This window comes from Nicotiana tomentosiformis, chromosome 12, assembly GCF_000390325.3.
Source record: "Nicotiana tomentosiformis chromosome 12, ASM39032v3, whole genome shotgun sequence".
NCBI classification, from domain to species: domain Eukaryota; kingdom Viridiplantae; phylum Streptophyta; class Magnoliopsida; order Solanales; family Solanaceae; genus Nicotiana; species Nicotiana tomentosiformis.
In genome coordinates, this window is record NC_090823.1 from 134,943,304 (window position 1) to 134,962,648 (window position 19,345).

The 19,345-nt window shown below is 33.4% G+C and overlaps 1 protein-coding gene across 3 annotated transcripts; it reads left to right on the forward strand.

Moving 5' to 3' along the window:
- The first annotated feature begins 7,889 nt into the window (after positions 1–7,889).
- On the forward strand, positions 7,890–11,514 carry LOC104110757 (transcription factor bHLH80-like). Of its 3 annotated transcripts, none has more exons than XM_009620300.4 (7): positions 7,890–7,994; positions 8,755–9,564; positions 10,123–10,472; positions 10,655–10,819; positions 10,906–10,971; positions 11,064–11,132; positions 11,242–11,514. In XM_009620300.4, exons 2-7 carry the CDS (start codon positions 8,907–8,909, stop codon positions 11,305–11,307), a joined length of 1,374 nt encoding a protein of 457 aa, XP_009618595.1. In that variant the 5' UTR covers positions 7,890–7,994; positions 8,755–8,906; the 3' UTR covers positions 11,308–11,514. The 3 variants fall into 3 exon arrangements, with proteins under 3 accessions (XP_009618595.1, XP_009618594.1, XP_070047873.1); XM_009620299.4 differs by lacking the exon at positions 7,890–7,994 and adding an exon at positions 8,012–8,581; XM_070191772.1 differs by lacking the exon at positions 7,890–7,994 and having other exon boundaries at positions 8,012–9,564.
- The last annotated feature ends 7,831 nt before the right edge of the window (positions 11,515–19,345 follow it).

The following is a 19,345-nucleotide window of genomic DNA, read 5'->3' on the forward strand; positions in this document are numbered from 1 at the left end:
CATTTTCTCTTCTTTTTCATTTGCGTGTCTAAGTTTTGCACTAAGCGAAATAGGCACGCGCACGGGTAGAGTCTGCTGAGTCGTGTGGCCCCAGGTAACGCCTAGTTTAGTGTAGCACCTGTGTTCCGCCTTCTCCTTGCCTTGCCGAGTTTTGCTTCTGATCTCTCTCTGAGCCTCTAGTTCGTTACCTTCTACTCCCGATCTTCTCCCTCAGCTGCTACTGGATATCGACCTAAGAGATACTAGACCAGGTGCGAGAGGAACTACCTTCTAATATTGATATGGTTGTGCCCAAAGGAACAACTCAGTGACAAAGATATCGCGATGTGAACTTTAGTACACGAGTTTAAATCTCAATGACCTTATTGAAAATGCTACGCCGTCCTACTTTACGTCAGGTGAAATTCCATGATATTGTCCTGAAGTTTCATACGTGGAATTTGAAACTTCATGTCAGTGGCTAGTTTTCAATTACATGACTGAAAAGTGGCTAGCCTGCACTATTATTACGAGTCCGAAACCAAAATGTGGTTCTTTTGGACTCAAACTACCGAAATGTGTGGGAAAAAAAGATGGTAACCAAAATATGTACAACGCTCTTTTAAAGGGCGCTATACCTTTAACGGGCAAACGGCCGTTATAGGTATACCGCCCTTATACATATTTTGGTTACCATCTCTTTCTTCCACACATTTTCCAAAAGAACCTCCTATTATTACTACATAGGAAAGGATCAAGATTGATTAGCCTACACTATTGCTTTTGCTATAAGTAGAAAGCAATTGATTTGGTGGGGGATAAATTCCAAAAGTGGAAAGATATTTGCATTACTTATTTGACACAAATTTGGAAAGATATTTGTCTCTTTAATTGGTGGCCATTAATTACATTAGAATTTTGACTCAAACAATATGCAATAATATACTAGCAATGTTTTGTCCCATAACAATTTCAAAAATCAGAATAAGAAACTAGTGAATATATATATATATTTTGGATGAAAATGATAATAAAAAAATGAAATCCACGAAAATTTGTTGGTTTTTTTCCTTTTGTGTTCAGGTGAAAAATGTTTTGTATTGTAATTTATTCTTGAAAGATATTTTAGCTAAAAAAGTTAACTTTATCGTTAAAAACAAAAGTGTTATTTTCAACTTTTTTGAAACGTCAAAATATACGTTAACCTTAAGATCTTATTCAAAAAATATCACTCCTAAAATCCTCATTCCTACACAGAAATATGTGATGTTCCATCACTTCGTTTGGAGGATTGTAATGTTGATGGGGACTGCACATAACGTACTTTAATGCTCGTTGCTGTAATGCCTTTCCTCTTGTCCTTTTTTTTTAATTATTTGGTGTCCGGAATTATTGATCCAATTAATAATATGTTTGGCCAAATGAGAAGTATTTTTTCTCACAAGTACTTTTTGTGTCTGTCTAATTAATTTGAAAAGCATTTCTGAGCAGCAATTAGAGGGTGTCTGTAAGTTTATAAGTTGATCAAACTGACTTACAAATACCTTTTGGCTTATCTACGCGTTTGGTAAACACCCAACGTGCTTATAAGCTAAAAGCAGTCATAAGTCATAAGTTGGTCACACCAATTTATGACTTTTCAACTTATAAACACTTTTAGTTTGACCCAGGCTTTTATTAGTTTAGTCTTAATAATATTTTTAATTCACAAAATAAATTTCCTAACTTTCTCTTCATTCCATATTGGTTGTTCATCCTTTTCATTACAAAGAAACTTTTTAATTCATAATTTTTTGTAAAGTTTTTAAGGATATTTTAATCATTTTAATAAAAGAACAGTTTATCACGTTTCTATTAAACACATCAATTGCTTATTAACAGTTTCAGCACATCTATCCAAACATGTAAATACTTATTTAAAAATCAGTTCCAGCACTTAAAAATACTTTTCAGCACTTCAAGCTTATTAGCTATTTACATTCAGCTAATCCAAATGGGCTCTTAGTATTTGGCCAAACTTTTAAAAACCGCTTCTAAATGTACTTTTCTCAAAAGTATTTTTCAAAAATGTGTTTTTGGAGAGAAACTACTTTTTTCTGCTTCTCTAAAATTGCTTCTGCTCTTGTTCAAAATCACTTTTTTTTCTTCTAAAATCTTGGCCAAACATTTGAATTTGAAGAAACTTGGCCAAATAGATTGTAATACTCATACTTATTATAGGAGATTAGTGCTCTAGCAAAGAAAAGTTCATTCCAAGAATTCCAATTCTAGATTTCTAAGGGTAGAGGAACTTTGATTATTATACCACACTTATTTTTTTCTTTGCTTTTCGACAGCCCTAATAAATCACCAGAAGCTCTGCCCTTTGCTTTGCCCCGTGCTATCTTCCTCCGATTACCCCCACCCAATAACAAATAGGGCGGAAAATGTTGCAATCAATTATCTTTCTTGTTATCGTCAAACAAAAGACTATCATAAACTTGCCGACAAGCTACCCTCACCTACCTGATAGTTTTTCGACAGGTTGATCTTCGAATTTTGGTAGCAAAAAAATTTTGTCTTCTCCTTTTGAATAATGAAGTTGACGTGGTGGTCGATTCTAAGTGAAATGTTGTTACTTATAGCATGTTTGGTCGTCCTTCTAAAATCAACTTATTTTGAAAAGTGTTTACAAGAAAGTATGGAGATCGAGAACAAGTATAGAAGGCTAGTAGGTAGTCGTAAGTGTATCCTTTTCTTACTTGTAGGATCAATAGTATTATCATATTTTTTTATATGTAAAATTATATTATTACCATTTATTTTTATATTTGCTTCAGTTTTTTGTTATTCTGTTATTGTTGGTATTGTTTCGTGTTACTGTTTTCTTTCATGGGTTATACACTATTGTTTTCTTTTCAACTAATGTGTTGACTATGCTTCACCTGAGCTGAGGGTCTATCAAAAACAACTTCTCTACCTTCACAAGGTGGGGATAAGGCTGGTAAACACTACCCTCCCAGTTTTCACTTGTTGTTGTTGCTTTTCTAAAAAGTACTTTTCAAAAAAAGTATTTTTGGCGTGAACCAATTTGTGTTTGGCCACTCAATTTGAAAAAGCACTTTTGAGTAACAATTAGTGTTTGATCAATCTTTTAAAAAGTATTTTTGTGGAGAAGCTATATTTTCCTGTTTCTCAAAAATTGCTTTTGCTTCTACTTAAAAATATTATTTTTCCTTCTAAAAGTTTGGCCAAACGAGTTAACTCTAATATAAAAAAAAATGCCAAAAAAATACTTGGCCAAACAGGCTATTAACCAAGTGTTATCACCAAAAAGTTAACAAAGAAAGTCTTAAAATTGCATACAACATAAGCTAATTATGTCTCCCATTTTCCCAACACATTATAATTTGAAACACTTTTTTTTATAATACAAAATAGTAATAATTTGGAACATTTTATTTAGTTTTGAGAATTACGCAGTCGTGATGTCTTTAAACCTCCATCTCACTCTTATTTCATGACATGTCTTTTAGAACAAAAAATTTCATCTCACGTGCTCAAGCAAAATATTTTCGAAAAATATTTTTTATCATACTAAATACACTTATTTAAGCAAAAAATATCGAACAAATTAAAATGCAATAGGAGGTATATTAAAAGTCCTCATTTCATACTTCTTTGACCAATCCTTTCTAATTCACGGTTTTTTCAAAGAACTTTTTTTTTTTGTTGTAATTTCTTACCTAAGGATTTAGAAAATATCAGATCGTTATCTAATTTAATGACATTCCTAACAAAACAAAAGGCACAGCTATTAATTTGCCCAAAATATGAATTAATTTCAACGTATACCCTACATATATATGATTGTCATGCCCATGATCAATGCTCTCTTATTTCTCTTTGTTTAACATCAATCATACTATTAGTCTGAATACCATAATTATCAAAAAAAAAAAAAAATGAAGTTTGATCTTTATTATTTTTATAATGTTTTTTGAAGATTCTCCTACTCTAGTTCAAGAAAAATAGACTGAAAAAGACAAAAATTTACATGAGGTCAAATGAATGAACTGTAAGACTGAATTTTTAGCAGACAAACTGATGTATAATGCATAATTTATGGGTAAAAAAGTAGTATTTTATTATTGGCCCTTTGACTTGATTGGCTAATTCCAATCTCAATTCTCATGTTAGTTATTTAAACATTTATTAAGCATTTAGTTCCTATCCTCCAAGATGTTGGGCAAAATAGTCAAAACCTTCTTTTTTTCCTTCTTTTTTTAAATAATCATTCGATATCCAAAGCGTGACTAGATTAACTTGAACTCGCATTGTGTAAGGCTCGATAAAAGGGGAAACACTCTATACCATAATTTTTTTCATCTCAAAACTCGAACCGAGATCTCTGAATAAGAATGAAGAAATTTTATATGTCCCGCCACAATCTTTGAATTTTTCTTTTCCTTTTAAAGCAAAGGTCAAGCTCTCTGGAGGGTGTAAGTGTCTTATGTGTGTTATAAAGGATAGCAACTAAATAAAGAGTAGTTGAACAAAAATCTTAGAAAAACTTATAAAGAATGTAAATTGTCCTATTTCTTTAATATTTTTCTGAGAATCTCCACCGTAATACATATATAATTAATATGCATGCAGAGTAGTATGTTCAAAAATAGATTTAAATGACCTTCGCAACTAATTGCATCTATACCAAGTTTTTGGGTCACAATTTAACTTATACCCGTTTTATAAAAAAATTGCAAGCGTACCCACTTTTCGAGTAACTTCAGACATACGGGGCCTGAAGTAGCAAGAATTTATGCCTGAAGTTTGAACTTCAGAATTTTTTGCCTGAAGTGTGACCTTATCAAAGTAAAACTTCAGATATTTTCGTCTGAAGTTTGGCTTAACTTGCAAAAGCAATAAAAAAAAAAACTTCAGTTCGTAGTGCAAACTGCATACAAATTAGTTTGAAGTTCTTCAGTTTGTAGTGCAAACTTCAGACAAAATCAGCTTGTTATATTTGAACTTCAGATAATTTTTTCTCGCATGATAGTTGCAAACTTCAGACAAAATTTAACTTGGTAATGTCTGAAGTTTGGCCCTGCAGTCCCAAACTTCAATTGATGCTTCTTCGAGTTTTGACAATAAACTCTTGTTTTATTATTTATGTACTTTGTGTTGGGGTGCAAACTTCAGACTAATTTGTCTGAAGTTCTTCAGTTTATAGTGCAAACTTCAGACAAAATCAACTTATTATATTTGAACTTCAGATTATTTTTTCTGGCATAATAGTTGCAAACTTTAGACAAAATTTAACCTGGTAATGTCTGAAGTTTGTCCCTGCAGTCCCAAACTTCAGTTGATGCTTTTTCGAGTTTTGACAATAAACTCTTATTTTATTATTTACGTATTTTGTATTGGGATGTATTAATATTTGAGAGGCAGTGGCGAGTCTTTCTTTCTTCTTGATTTGTCGCTTTGTCCAATTTTTAGAAATGATAAAATGTGTAACTTACAGGATAACATGTTTGAGAGAGAAAAGAAGAAGAAGAGGAAAAGAAGAGGAGGAAGAAATGAGCGCATAGGTCGCAGGATCTGAAGTTGTCAAAATTAGGGTATAGGTTAAATAATTTTAAAAATATGGGTATAGATTAAATGGGGGCGACCAAATAGGGCGCCCCATATAATTTTTACTCTTTAGCTGGCAATGGGCAATAGTTATATGATTTGAAGTTGGAAGATTGTGGTTAATTCAATTTCGGATTTATTATTAACTAGCAGTAATTTTTATATATATTATAAATTTTGGGGCCTAAATATTTTTGGGGTCTAAAACAGCCATTACAGTTGCTTCGCCTTAGCTTGAATTCGGTCCTCGTCGGGCCTCAATATGAGTACCAGATATTGTTCAAGAAATCGAAAAAAAAAAAGAAGATAACCTTTTGGTTCCAAACACTAACAACTTGTTTGGATGGTTATTCTCTTCGGTCCAGTTTAATTGATTTTCGACCATTTTTTTTTGTCCACAATATTTGATATTTTTAGATATCAAGAAAGAATTAACTTTCCTTTTTCAAAGTTGTTCTTGGAGTAAAGAGCATGAGAGTATTTGTTATATTTACAATGAACAAATTAAGGTTAATATGGTCAATTTCATTATTAATTAATGCTAAAAGGTGAATTTTTTAATATGTGTGAAAAGAGCCAAAAAATCAATAAAAATGGACCGGAGGGAGTATTTATTGTATTCTATTGTCACTTTAAATACAATATTATTTGATTATTACTTAAATTTTATTGTATGTATTGTTAAATTCGTTGTTATATAACGACGAAAAATGTCACTTTATGTAACGACCGATTTGGTGTGGTTGCGTCTTTACCTTACTTTTTTCTTTCATCTTGCCCATTTTCTGTTATTAAATAATCTCATTTTATCTTTTATTCTATTTTTTTATATAATAATTCTATCTCGTATCATACTTTTTTGTTGTAATATTGTAAGTTTATTTTTCATAGCGAGTGAATTACATCATGAAACGACGTCAAAATAATATAATATATTCAAATAATTATAATAAAATATAATATATTATGAAACCATACGTAACAATCGTCCGCGGAATCGAATAAGTAACATGCCAAATAAAGACAACACCATAAGGATTTAAAAAATACACTAGCTTACATCCAACTCTAATCTCCGATAATAAAGGGAGTTAATTCATAATTTAATAGATTGCGAAATCTACCTTGTAATTAATTAACTAAGAAGTGTCTAATTTATTCAAACGCAGATTGATTAAATATTAAGTAAATAGGATTATTATATCAAGCTCTATTACTGAGTGTACACCTGTGTACTTGGTGGCCTAAATAAATCACTTTTTAAAATAAAAAGTATTAGTATTATTATTTACAAATTAAACTGCTTAGTCCACGTGTCCCAACAACTTAAGCCCTAAAGAAAACTTAGTTTCATTGGGATAATTTACTTGAATTCGTACTAAAATTTAATTATTATATCCAGGTTCATTTTGAGTGACACTAAAATTGAAAAAAGAGAACCTTTATTATTAAAAAAAAGATTATATAGTCAGTGAATAAATATTAAACCTTTTTGTTTGGTACATTTTAAATTTTTTAATGAATTTCTCCTAAATTTTATTTGTCATTTTCACAGCTTTTCTGTTGAAATATCTTGATTTGTCAATTCCTTCAACTTCAAATCTTCAATCAACCAAAACAAATTTTCCAAAATTAAAAACTTATGTATAGACAAAAGTGTCAATTTAATCATGAGTATATCCTCCAAATATCATCGAAATCAAAATTGATAAATTAAGTACTCTTCCTACCTCATTTACATAGTACTATTATTATTTAAAGAATTAAATAAGTTTTTCTTCAATCACGATTTTTAGCTATACAAAATTGTGATTTATAATACTCACTCTAACTATGTAGAATTTATTATAAAAAGTTAAAATGGTTGTTAGTTTATATTGAAATTAAAAGGATTATTTTCTTTTTCTCACTCAATTGTGGTACTACCCGCTAAATATATAAAACAAAACAAAAATACTGTTGACTTTTTTCCAGTAAGATTGAACCTTATAATTTGAATACACTAACTTTTATTGAGATAAAAGAGAATATTATTTGGCCGTTGTTTCAAATATGTAAAAAGAAAAGAACAAAAAAGAAATTTCTTTTTCAACTAACCTTGTTTTTCAGCTTCTTTCAAAAATAAAAAAATAAAAAATTCTTTTTCGGTCAATTTTTCCAGAAACATTTATGCAAAAACAGAGAGGAATTTTGGACAACATTTTCTCTTTTAACAAACGCCCCCTTAATTAATTGCATAAGATTATTAATATGACAAAAAGCAGATATAATAAATACTCATCATTTAGTGCTAAAAATAGAATATATCAAAAATAACAACCGAGATCTCTCTGTTGCTGAAGTTCTCATTGGCTCTGCACTTTTTTCCCACTCCCCCCACCCACCCCACAAAATCACCCCGGGTATACTTCTTCTTCTTCCTCCTACTGCCACCCCTTCACCATCACCATATCCATTTTCTAGATACCTTCTTTTTTGGCTAAAAAATTAAAAGCAAAAAAGGGAACTTTTTTCACCATAGCTTTTAGTGTACTCTGTTTGTTTGCTATTTGTCATCTTCTTGTCCCAATATTCTCTTATATGTAGTGGTGTATATCACTGTTATTCTTATCCCCTTCTCATGACTTAACATTTTTCTGTTTCTGTTGTTTCTTTTTAGCTCAATTTCAAGTGTTAGCTATAGTTCTATTACGTTTATGCATATGTATTTATGTTCTTGATTCTTACCTTTAGTGGGTCTCTTTTAGTTAACTTTTCAACTTTTCTAAAGTATCTTGAAATCTAGCCATATAAATATTATTTTTCTCTGGTTCAGTAGTAGAACTTTCTATATTGAAAATTTTGAGCTTGTGGGGTTTCTATTCATGATTTTATTTGTGAATTTAGAGGGTTGAGGTACCCCTCAAAAACTCTACTTTTTGTTTGAAAAAAGGTCTGCAAAAGCATTTCAATTTGAAGCTTTAGTTCTTGGATTCAGGATTTAAAGTTGGTAGGTGCCACTTAATTACATGCACATATTTTAAAATAATTTCTTTATATTTTCTATAATTTGGATCTGCCTATTGTTGCTTGTACTGAGCTGCATACATTATTATCTTGTTATTTTTCTTTAATTTTCTTTGCTTTTTCCTAATAATAGAGAAATCTTTTGGGTATTTGAAGGGAGAAATCTTTAATGGAGCAACATGGTCAATGAAGATTCATATAGCCGATCTCAATTTGCTTCCGCTTGAGGTAGTGGTTGTTGTTTTTCCTAATAAAGGAGAATTATTTTGGGTATTTGAAGGGAGAAACTAAGGAAATAGGAGAAAAGTATGGATCATAGAAGTCATCAGCAGCAACAGATGACTTCTGGCTTAACTCGATATCGATCCGCTCCGAGTTCTTATTTTTCCAGTCTTTTGAGTAGTAATAATCCTACTGCTGTTGTTAGTGGAGGTGGTAATTGTGGTTATGCAAGAGATGATTTTGATCAGTTGCTCAATTCTCGTGCTTCGAATACTGATGATGTAAAGCAAGTTTTCGATAGATTTGTGGCTAATATTGATCCCCAAGATTCGAATCCGAATAATGGCCTAATTGGTGATACTCAGCAAATTCAGCAAAATCACATGAGTAATATGAATGTTAGATCAGAGGGTGTAGCTCCTACGAAACAAGAACATGAGCAAAGCCAAGCGCGACAGAGTCAGAATTCGCAGTTTATTGCAGCAGTGAAACAAGAAACTCAGCAAAATAGTGATTATTCTTTGGCTTCACAAATGAATTATCAAACTCAAGCTCAACAAAATGACAATTCGGACCTTACGTCGGCCATGGATAATTTTGCCAGATTTTTGGGTGCGGCAGATTCAAATCGTTTGAACCAGACGAAAATGGATGGTGGATTTGGTGCTGGTAGTAGTAATTCAAATCTTACTCGTTATAACAGTTCGCCTGCTGGATTCTTTGCACAATTTGATATTGAAAATGGTATGCATTGTCTTGCTTCAACATTTTTGGTAGTGATTTTTATTATATATCATGACTAGTGGTATAAATTCAGATGAAGAAATGTTTTTAAATTTATGTGGAGATTCATTTTATAAGTTCATTTATTCGTCTAAATGTTTATTTTGAAATCTTGCATTGCGTGGACTGAGCCAAGACTCTATCTTTATTAAGCTATGCTTCTCAGCTGTAATTCAAATCTTCCTAGAAAATAAAGTTGCATGCATATGCATACTTATCATAGTTATTGAAGATAGCTAAATTAGTTTTAGAAGAGAAAAGAGGCGAGTCAACAATTTTTGCCACTAAATACTCATGAACTGTTTGGTACAGACTATTAGTTTGCTGAGATGTTCTTTTAACTATTATACTTTGGTAAGGGAAGAAAGAAAAAGTAGGTTTTCTGAGATTTTAAAAGTTCTTTCCACAAAGGGGGCAAAAGTAAGTAATGAATCTAAATAGAAGTTTGTGGTCATTTCCAATGTTTTGATCTGACATTAGAGTTTGAGTTTGTTACTAAAACTTTTCAGCAATTGACAGAATATGGTGCAATGAGAGGCATAGGGGGTTATGGAGCTGGTGGTAATGCTGCTGCCGAAGCATCATTTCCCACTCCAAACAGGTTTAGTAGTCAAACGGCTCTCCAATCCGGACAACCGCCTTCTTCGGGGCTATTAGCTCCAATCTCTGTATTTGGAGCTAAAAGCATAGAAGAGGGCCGAGCAGGCGATGAAAGTTTTGGTAAAGGCCATAAAAATGATGAGAGTTACATGACAGTTTTCCCCATGCCTTCTTGGGATGATTCACAAATGTTGACTGATGATTTCCTTCAAGTACCAGAAGATAATGAGGCCGAGCCGTTCTCCAATGTAAATGCATCTGATAATCAGGTACTTTCTTAATCACATTCGTCGTTCTTTTACCACCTGTTGAAATGAAACAGCTCGAAATATTGCGGATTCACATGGCCTACCTAGTTAGTTTGGGATTGAGTAGTGATAACAGTAATTATTATTGTTAACGTTGTTTTTACGCCTGATTAATCTCATGCATACATGGTTTTGATAATCAGAGTAGTGAAGGTCGAGCTCGCCCTCCCACTCTGTTGTCTCATCTAAGTTTGCCTCAAACCTCAGCGGAGTTATCCGCCATGGAGAAGCTCTTGCAAGATTCAGTACCTTGTAAAGTCAGAGCAAAAAGAGGTTGTGCCACTCATCCTCGTAGCATCGCTGAAAGGGTACATAACCTTTGGAGTTAAATCAAGTTGTTTTATCCTTCAAAGATAGGCTAAGCATTTAGTGATTTAATTGTAACAAATCTTAGGTAAGAAGAACGCGAATTAGCGACAGAATGAGGAAGCTGCAAGATCTTGTTCCCAATATGGACAAGGTAATCTTAACTTACAAATTGCCCAAAAATATGGTGCAGTCGAAATTTAGCTTCTCTTATTCTTTCTTTTTTCTTTTTTCGTTTCTTTGCAGCAAACAAACACAGCAGATATGTTGGACTTTGCAGCTGACTACATTAAAGAACTAGAGACACAAGTCAAGGTACATCCCAAAAAGGAATAACAATGAGCAATACCAAGGGATCCCTTCCATTCACATTTTCCACTTTAATTCAATGTGCAATGACTGCATTTTCTTGAATTATTTTCAGGCACTATCCGAAAGGCGTTCGAAGTGTACATGCTCGAATAAAATAGAAGATCACATTCAAAAATGATAAGGTAGGGCATTGTTGTGCACATTCTAGTGGGATAAAAAAGATTGACAATGGAAATAGCAAGCAGATAGGTAGATTCTCTTTTGGCACTTGAAAAAGAAGAGAATAGGCTGTCATTTTTTGGTGTGTAAAAAGATAGAAGCATATTCATCTGTTGTAACATAATAACCTAACTCTACATAAATTTCCATTGTCAAATTTTCTTGATCTGTTGTGTTTCTGTGAAAGGAATAGAATGATAGGACTTAATCAACCGCTTTTGTGGACTATTTTAGGTAAAAGGTTGTTAGATCTTTTTTGTTATGATGTGTAAGTAAGTGTGTTTCCATTCAGAAGTCCAATAACTCTTTTTAGATAAAAAGGAGGCACAACATCTTTAAACTTAGTAGACCCCTTTTGTTATCTTTGCAGTTTTTGTATACCTGACTAACGAACTGTCCATACTCTGACCCGTTTGGATTGACTTAAAAAAAATTGGCTTTTTTAAGTTAAGTGCTTAAAAGCATGCACTTTATAAGTGCTGGAACTTGTTTTATAAATAAGCAGTTAAGCGTTTGGATAAAAGTGCTGAAACTTAAAACAAGCTGATGAAGTGTTTGGTAAACAAGTGCTGGTAAACACTTTTTCTTGTTAAAATGACTGAAATATCCTTAAAGTTATTAACATTATAAAGAATATGATGACTATAATATTATATTTTCCGTTCATAGCTTCAAATTCATGGGTAACACGTAAATTGATTGAATGATTTGATTTTAGAATATAATTATACCAATTGAATGAATATTGTTTGCCTCACGTTAAGAACTTCAATAAATTGACAAATATTGTAGAATGGAGAAAAAAAAAATAGTATGTTGTAGGGTTTTAACTTGGGGGTAATTTCGGTTTTTAAGAAAAATTATAAGGGATAATAATGTAATATTCTTGGTCAAAGCAATATGGCTTTTAAGCCAATTTAGAAAAAGTTGGGTTTTTCAGTTAAAAACTGCTTAAAAGCTAATTTGACCAGCTTTTAAGCCCATCCAAACAGGCTCTCTATCTGTTCCGTTTTATACGACACTATTACTATTCGAGTTCTCTAAACATTTTAAAGATATTTTTATTTGTAATTTTTTATATATATAATAGTAAGCCATATTAATGATTAGGTGGCTAATAAGTAGTGTCTCCATGCTATTTCATTAAATGTTCAAAGGAAATTTGAAGTTTTGAGAAGTATTCAGAAGGGGTTGCTACATGTAGTTAATGTTAGTGGGCGTTTGGACATAAGAATTGTAAAATTCCAAAAAAGGGTGAAAATTTTTCAAGTGAAAATGATATTTGAAATTTAGAGTTGTGTTTGGACATGAATATAATTTTGGGTTATTTTTGAAGTTTTGTGAGTGATTTGAGTGAAAAATTTGAAAAATAGTTTTTTGGAGTTTTTCAAACTTTCGAAAATTTTTAAAATGTATCTTCAAGTGAAAATTGAAAATTTTATGAACAAACGCTAATTTTAAAATAAAATAAAAATTGAAAAAAGGAAAAAAATTCTTATGTCCAATCGGGCTCTTAGTAATTGCCTAGAGTATGCAAATATTTGAAGTATTAATTGTGGTGTCTCCTTTCTTTTCTAAGAAAGTGACATGTTCCTAAAATCTGTTTTCAAATTAATTCAGCTTATATTGCAGAAGGTGAGAAGCTTTTACCAATCAGTGTAGTCTTATTGATCCGTTAATTCTAACAAGTTACTTTTCATCCTTTTCAAATTAAGAACTTGGTTGATTTAGTTTTGAATATATAAAAGAAGAGCCGGACCCAAGATTCGACAGTTACGGGGCACCGCTACATTCAATATAAATTTATTACTGCTCATAAAAATTGGTACGAGGACCTTTGTTAATATCTGACTATTTCTTGAAAAAATTAGCAAGTATATATAAAATTTTTGCCGAAATTTTCGGATGCCGGTGACTTCTGTGCCTACGATGTAGGTCTGCCTCCGTATAAAAAGTATATATAAGAATCAAGAAATTTAATGTTGGACTTCACTTTAAAAAGGATATTAGTTTGGGGCTATGGTATACAATTAGACATTCTTAGCTTCACCAACTGTGTCGAGTAATAGTTAATGAAGTGTATTTCATGGGATCTCATGTTCAAATTCTAGCAGAGGTAAAAATACTAGGTGATTTCTTCTCATATATCAAAATTTTGACAGACAAAATTATCTGATCCCTATGTTGATGGGAAATAGTAGATATCGTGCGAAACTCAGTGAACCGGGGTGGCCGTAATTTTTACTTTGTTAGATCCAATATTAGAATATGGTGGAAGTGGTCCAAAGTAGTTAGAAAGTGAGAGCCATGTCATGGATGATCTCATCCTCCAACCATTTTTAACCTCAAAAAAGAACTGGACAGCAATTTCCTAGTTTCTACTATTTCAGGGGCTTGGTTAGTTAGCACAAAACCAGAATGACCATCTTTATACATTTTGTGATGTGGGTTGGGACTAAGGGCAGGGGGCAATATTTTGTGTGGGGACCTACTTTACCTTTTCAGGCCCCTACTCCTTTTAAGATAGAGAGAACTTGATGCTGGTATTTTCTCAACCATAGAAAAGCAAAGGTATATGTGGCAATTATCACCACCACCAACAACTAACAGTGAGTGTAATCCACAAGTGAGCTCCGTGAAGGGTTCCGGTAGATCCTTAGCTCAGGAAGGGAAAGGGGAGGGGCAATAACAAGTAAACCGATCTGACAACCGAAGCGAAAATATAAAACTAACAATAGATAATGTAATCAGAAAATCGAAACAAAAGACAACAAGTAGTAACAGAAGTCTAGAGATACGAAAAAATACAAAAACACCAAGTGGTGTATTAAAGTTACTGTTACAAATAAGGATAACACTCGATTACCTAACCTTTAACCTTTATTCTCAACATTCATCCCTTCCTATCCATGGTCATGTTTTTAGATTTGTGGCAATTATCAGATTATATAAAATCTCTTCAAATAATAAGATGACATTTAGAAGCACATAAGAGTATGGCCCAATGGTTATCGGATTACAAATCTTAGAAATCGGGTTTTAAATCTAACACAACATTAAGTGATTTCTTCGATCTGCTTGGACTAATGAGATAGTAAGTACTCATGAAAGTGGTTTCAAATTGATTTGGACAAACATCTTTAAAAAAAAGACAGGCAGAAGGACAAACAAAAAACAAAGTAATCAAATGCAGTGGGGTTCACTTCCAAAGGGAGGACTTTAGGAAAGAAAAAGAAATAAGAAAAGTCCAAGGAACTGTTGTCTCTATTACTGCTTCTTCACAAATATGGGCCCTAATCTTAAAACAAAAGTGGGCTCACTCTATATATTGGGCTTAGGTTCTAATTTAGATTAGGCCACAGACTGTTGACTTCAATCCAAAGTTGAACCATACGAATTGTGTAAGAGTAAATCTGATCCACTTTGATTTGGTTAGGACATATGACATATTATTTGAGGAAAGAAAATATTAATTAAAAAAAAAAGAATTAGATCTGTTAGTGGAAAAGGATAAGAATGCGCCCATTTGGTCACGGCGAGGGCAATCATGCTACCAACTTTACACAAAGTGTATAGTTATCGTATTTCGTACAGTATAGGAGCAATTTTGACCCTTTTCCGTATTGATAATTATTCCATATCCCTACCTTACATCCAAGAAATGATGGTCATTTTTTTTGTTGAGTGCGTGAATAAATTTTTATATTGGTAGCCGAAAAGATGGAGGAATTATATATAAGGTGTAGAAATACTCTTAATGATGTGAGACTTTTTCGGTAAATTGTGCGAGCTAAGAGAGAACAATATCGCATCATGTTAAACGTATTTTCGAGCGGGTTGAACCCAACGATGTTGTGAATGCCGAAACATGTAATCATGAGCTATTATAATAAGTAATTATGCTACCAACTTTAAACACAGGGTATAGTTGTCTTATTTCATATAGTACAAGAGAAGTTTTAACCGTTTTTCGTATTGATAATTATACCATATCCCTACCTTACATCCAAGAAATGATGGTCATTTTTTGTTGAATGTGTGAATAAGTTCCCATATAGGTAGTCGAAGAGATTGAGAAATTATATATAAGGTGTAGAAATACTTTTAATGACGCGAACCTTTTTGGATAAATTGTGTAAGTTAGGAGCGAACAATATCGCATTATGTTAAACATATTTTCAAGCTGGTTAAGCCCAAGGATGTTGTAAATGCCGAAACATGTAATCATGAACTAATTTGACTACTTCTTAATTAATTAAGTTCTGCTAATGGTTCCTACTTTTGCATTGTAGGGTAGTACCATAGAACGACTTTATAAATTTTTCAATCCATGCTTGAAGTTGAATGATTGTACTGTGGGGTCCATTCCATGAATGTGAAAGGAAGACAAACTTACTTTGACATAGAGTACCATGCTGCCAAATCTAAAGGAAATGTGATTTGGGTAGGCAGATTTTTCATTGCTTTCACAAGGTGAACGTTTGACATTTATATTATGATGATATCATCCATAATGCAAGCAAGGAGAATTGGACATCTATAAATAGATAGCTCCTGATTCAGTTGAAGACATACCAACAAAGAGAAAAAGAAACAGTAAGGTTTCACATACAGGGTATAAGAAAATAGTCTGTGAGAAAAATAGAGAGTGAGCGATATTGTAGTAAGGTGAAATATCAAAAGAGGGTTATTTCTTTTGAGTGTTGTAGTGGTCTTTGGAGTATTTTACTCGGACCTACAAAGTATATAATTCCTTGCTATAGTGATATCAGTTGCTCGTATCGGGGCCATGGTTTATTTCCTTATTCAAAAGAGTTTTCCACATAAAAATCTTGGTGTCATTGTCACTCTTTTATTCTTGTTAATTACCGTATCTCGGTGCTACGTTATTATTCCGCTTTTATTACCGTGAATATTATTTCTGTGGGAGTTTATTCCAAACAACTAATATCATAGCACATGTTTCGCTCGTTCACAGAAGTATTATTCACTGTCTGTCGTACTATACTCGGTGAAAAAAAAATATCCGGAGTAAAGTACGAGGTAGCAAAATTTAATGGAGATAGCAGTTTCTCAACATGGCAAAGGAGGATGAGGGATCTGCTCATCCAACAAAGATTACACAAGGTACTAGATGATGATGCCAAAAATTCTGATACCATGAAATTTGAGGATTGAGCTGACTTGGATGAAAGGGCTGCTAGTGCAATCAGGTTGCACTTATCAAATGATGTGGTAAATAACATCATTGATGAAGACACCGCATGTGGCATTTGGACAAGGTTGGAAAGTCTATACATGTCCAAAACGTTGACAAATACATTATACTTGAAGAAGAAGCTATACGCCCAACACATGGGTAAATGTACGAAATTTTTGTCGCATTTAAATATATTTAACGGACTAATCACACAACTCGCCAACCTCGGAGTGAAAATCTAGGAAGAAGATAAAGTCATCTTGTTATTGAACTCGTTTCCATCTTCGTACGATAATCTCACAACAATCATCATGCACGGTAAGACTACCGTTGAGTTGAAAGATGTCACATCAGCTCTTCTACTCAATGAGAAGATAAGAAAGAAGCCTGAAAATCAAGGACATGCTCTCATCACAGAAGGTAGAGGCAAGAGTTATCAAAGGAGTTCGAGCAACTATGGTAGATCCGGAGCTCGTGAGAAGTCTAAGAACCGATCCAAATCAAGAGCCAGGAATTGCTACAATTGTGATCAACCAGGTCACTTCAAAAGAGATTTTCCAAATTCAAGGAAGGGAAAATGTGAAACTAGTGGCCAGAAGAATGACAACACAACCGCCATGGTGCAAAACAATGATAATGTTGTCCTCTTTATAAATGAGGAAGAGGAATATATGCACTTGTCAGGTCCAGAGTCAGAATACGTGGTTGATACAGCAGCATCTTACCATGCCACACCGGTAAGATATCCTTTTTACAGATATGTAGCAGGTGATTTTGGCCTTGTGAGAATGGGTAACACAATGTAACGACCCGACCGACAGAGGCGGATCCAGAATTTAAATCCTATGGGTTCAATTTTAAGATTTTTAACATTGAACCCATTGTATTTTAAAAGTTATGGGTTCATATCTACTATTTTTCAATTTTAATTAATTTTTACATATAAATTTTTACTCCGCGTCGAAAGTTATGGGTTCAGTTGAACCCGTAGCCACTAAGCTACATCTGCCTCTGCCGACCGGTCATTTTGAGTATTACAGTCCCGTTTCCCCATTTACTACTCAAGTTTTGCTTTACAGTTGTTATGTGACTTGTCGGGGTAATTAGTTCGGGTCCGGTAAGGTTTCAGAATGAATTGAGACACTTAGTCTCAAAGATGAAAGGTTAAGTTGAAAATGTTGACCGGATGATTAACTTATGTGTAAACGACCCCGAAATAAAGTTTTGATGATTCCAACAACTCCGTATGGTGATTTTGGACTTAGGAGGGTGTCCGAAAAAGTATTTGGAAGTCTGTAGTTAAATTATGCTTGAAATGGCTAAAATAGAAATTTAAGCTAGAAGTTTGATCGGGGAGTTGACTTTTTAATATCGGGGTCGGAATTCGATTTTGGAAATTAGAATAGGTCTGTTATGTTATTTATGACTTGTGTGCAAAATTTGAGGTCAATCGGACTTGATTTGCTAGGTTTCGACATCGAATGTAGAATGTTCCGACGTCGTTTCTTCAAGATTAAGTGGTATCACATTAAGCAAATAATCTCCAAATTCCTGTTTTGATTGAAGCATTAGATCTGTATTGCAATTTTGGAACCATAGCAAAAATAATCGTCGAATCCGGACATCGTATGAGAAAGTTATGCCCATTTCCGTGTCGGAAAAGATTTTCCGTCGCCGCCAGCGCCCAGGGTAGCGTGGGGCGCTAGACCTGGCGCTAGGAATTGTTGGGGTTCTGGAAACTGCACCACAGGCAGCGCCCCACATTACCTGTGGCGCTCGAAAACAGCAGAGGCTCTATAAACGGGGGGTTTTGCCATTTTTGACAAAAAAAGAGTTGGGGAGTTCAGTTTGGGCGATTTTCAGAGGCAAACTTCACAAATTGGACTGGGGCAAGTAATCTTAACTTGATTTGGTCCGTTATTCATGAATATAATACTATTTCCAGCACCTATTTTGTGATTTGAGGGATTATAATAGGAATTTTTTAAAAATTGATTTGAGGGTTTGAAGGCCGAATCAGAGTCAGAATTTAGTAATTTTTGTATGGTTGGACTCGTGGTTGAATGAACGTTCATATTTTGTAACTTTTATCGGGTTTCGAGATATGGGCCCCACTGTTAATTTTTGAGTTAATTTCAGATTTTATTGTGAAATTTAGCATTTTCATATGGAATTGATTCATATACCTCGTGTTGATTGTATCGAATTATTTTGACTAAGATTCGAGGCGTTCGGAGGCCGAATAGAGAGGGAAAGGTTTATTGGAATAAAGAATTGCTAGGATTGAGGTAAGTAACACTTCTAAACTTATTTTTGAGGGTATGAATCCCTGAATTACGTGTTGTATGAATTGTTTGGAGATGACACACGTGCTAGGTGACGGGCATGCATCATAGGAATTGTGACTTAATTGATTCCGTGGAGTTGCATAATTAAATAAATGTCATTATCCGCATAACCTCCACGTGTTCGAGAAATTGAGTTGAGATTAATATTAAAGATCATGTTTAGGCTACACGACGATATATTTTGGGACCCACATGGGTCGTATTGCTGTTGAACTCTTTGTTTAAAATATAATTGTGTACTCAGTCACATCTGTCACTTGCATATCATATCTCAGTCTCTGTTGTCATTTATTGATACATCATATCATTATGTCGGGCTGATTTTCGTGTCATTGAGAGCCCGAGAGACTGGAGATTCTGAGTGATATTTATATTTATTTATTTATGCCTGGATTTGGCTATTATAGAGCTTGGGCTGAAGGAGCCCCTCCGGAGTCTGCACCCCCCAC

Excerpts from the sequence above, each read along its gene's own strand:
- LOC104110757 (XM_009620300.4), top strand. The coding sequence starts at position 8,907 with ATGGATCATAGAAGTCATCAGCAGCAACAGATGACTTCTGGCTTAACT. Across the intron at positions 9,565-10,122 it reads ACAATTTGATATTGAAAATG|AATATGGTGCAATGAGAGGC; the intron begins GTATGCATTGTC and ends AGCAATTGACAG. Across the intron at positions 11,133-11,241 it reads AACTAGAGACACAAGTCAAG|GCACTATCCGAAAGGCGTTC; the intron begins GTACATCCCAAA and ends AATTATTTTCAG.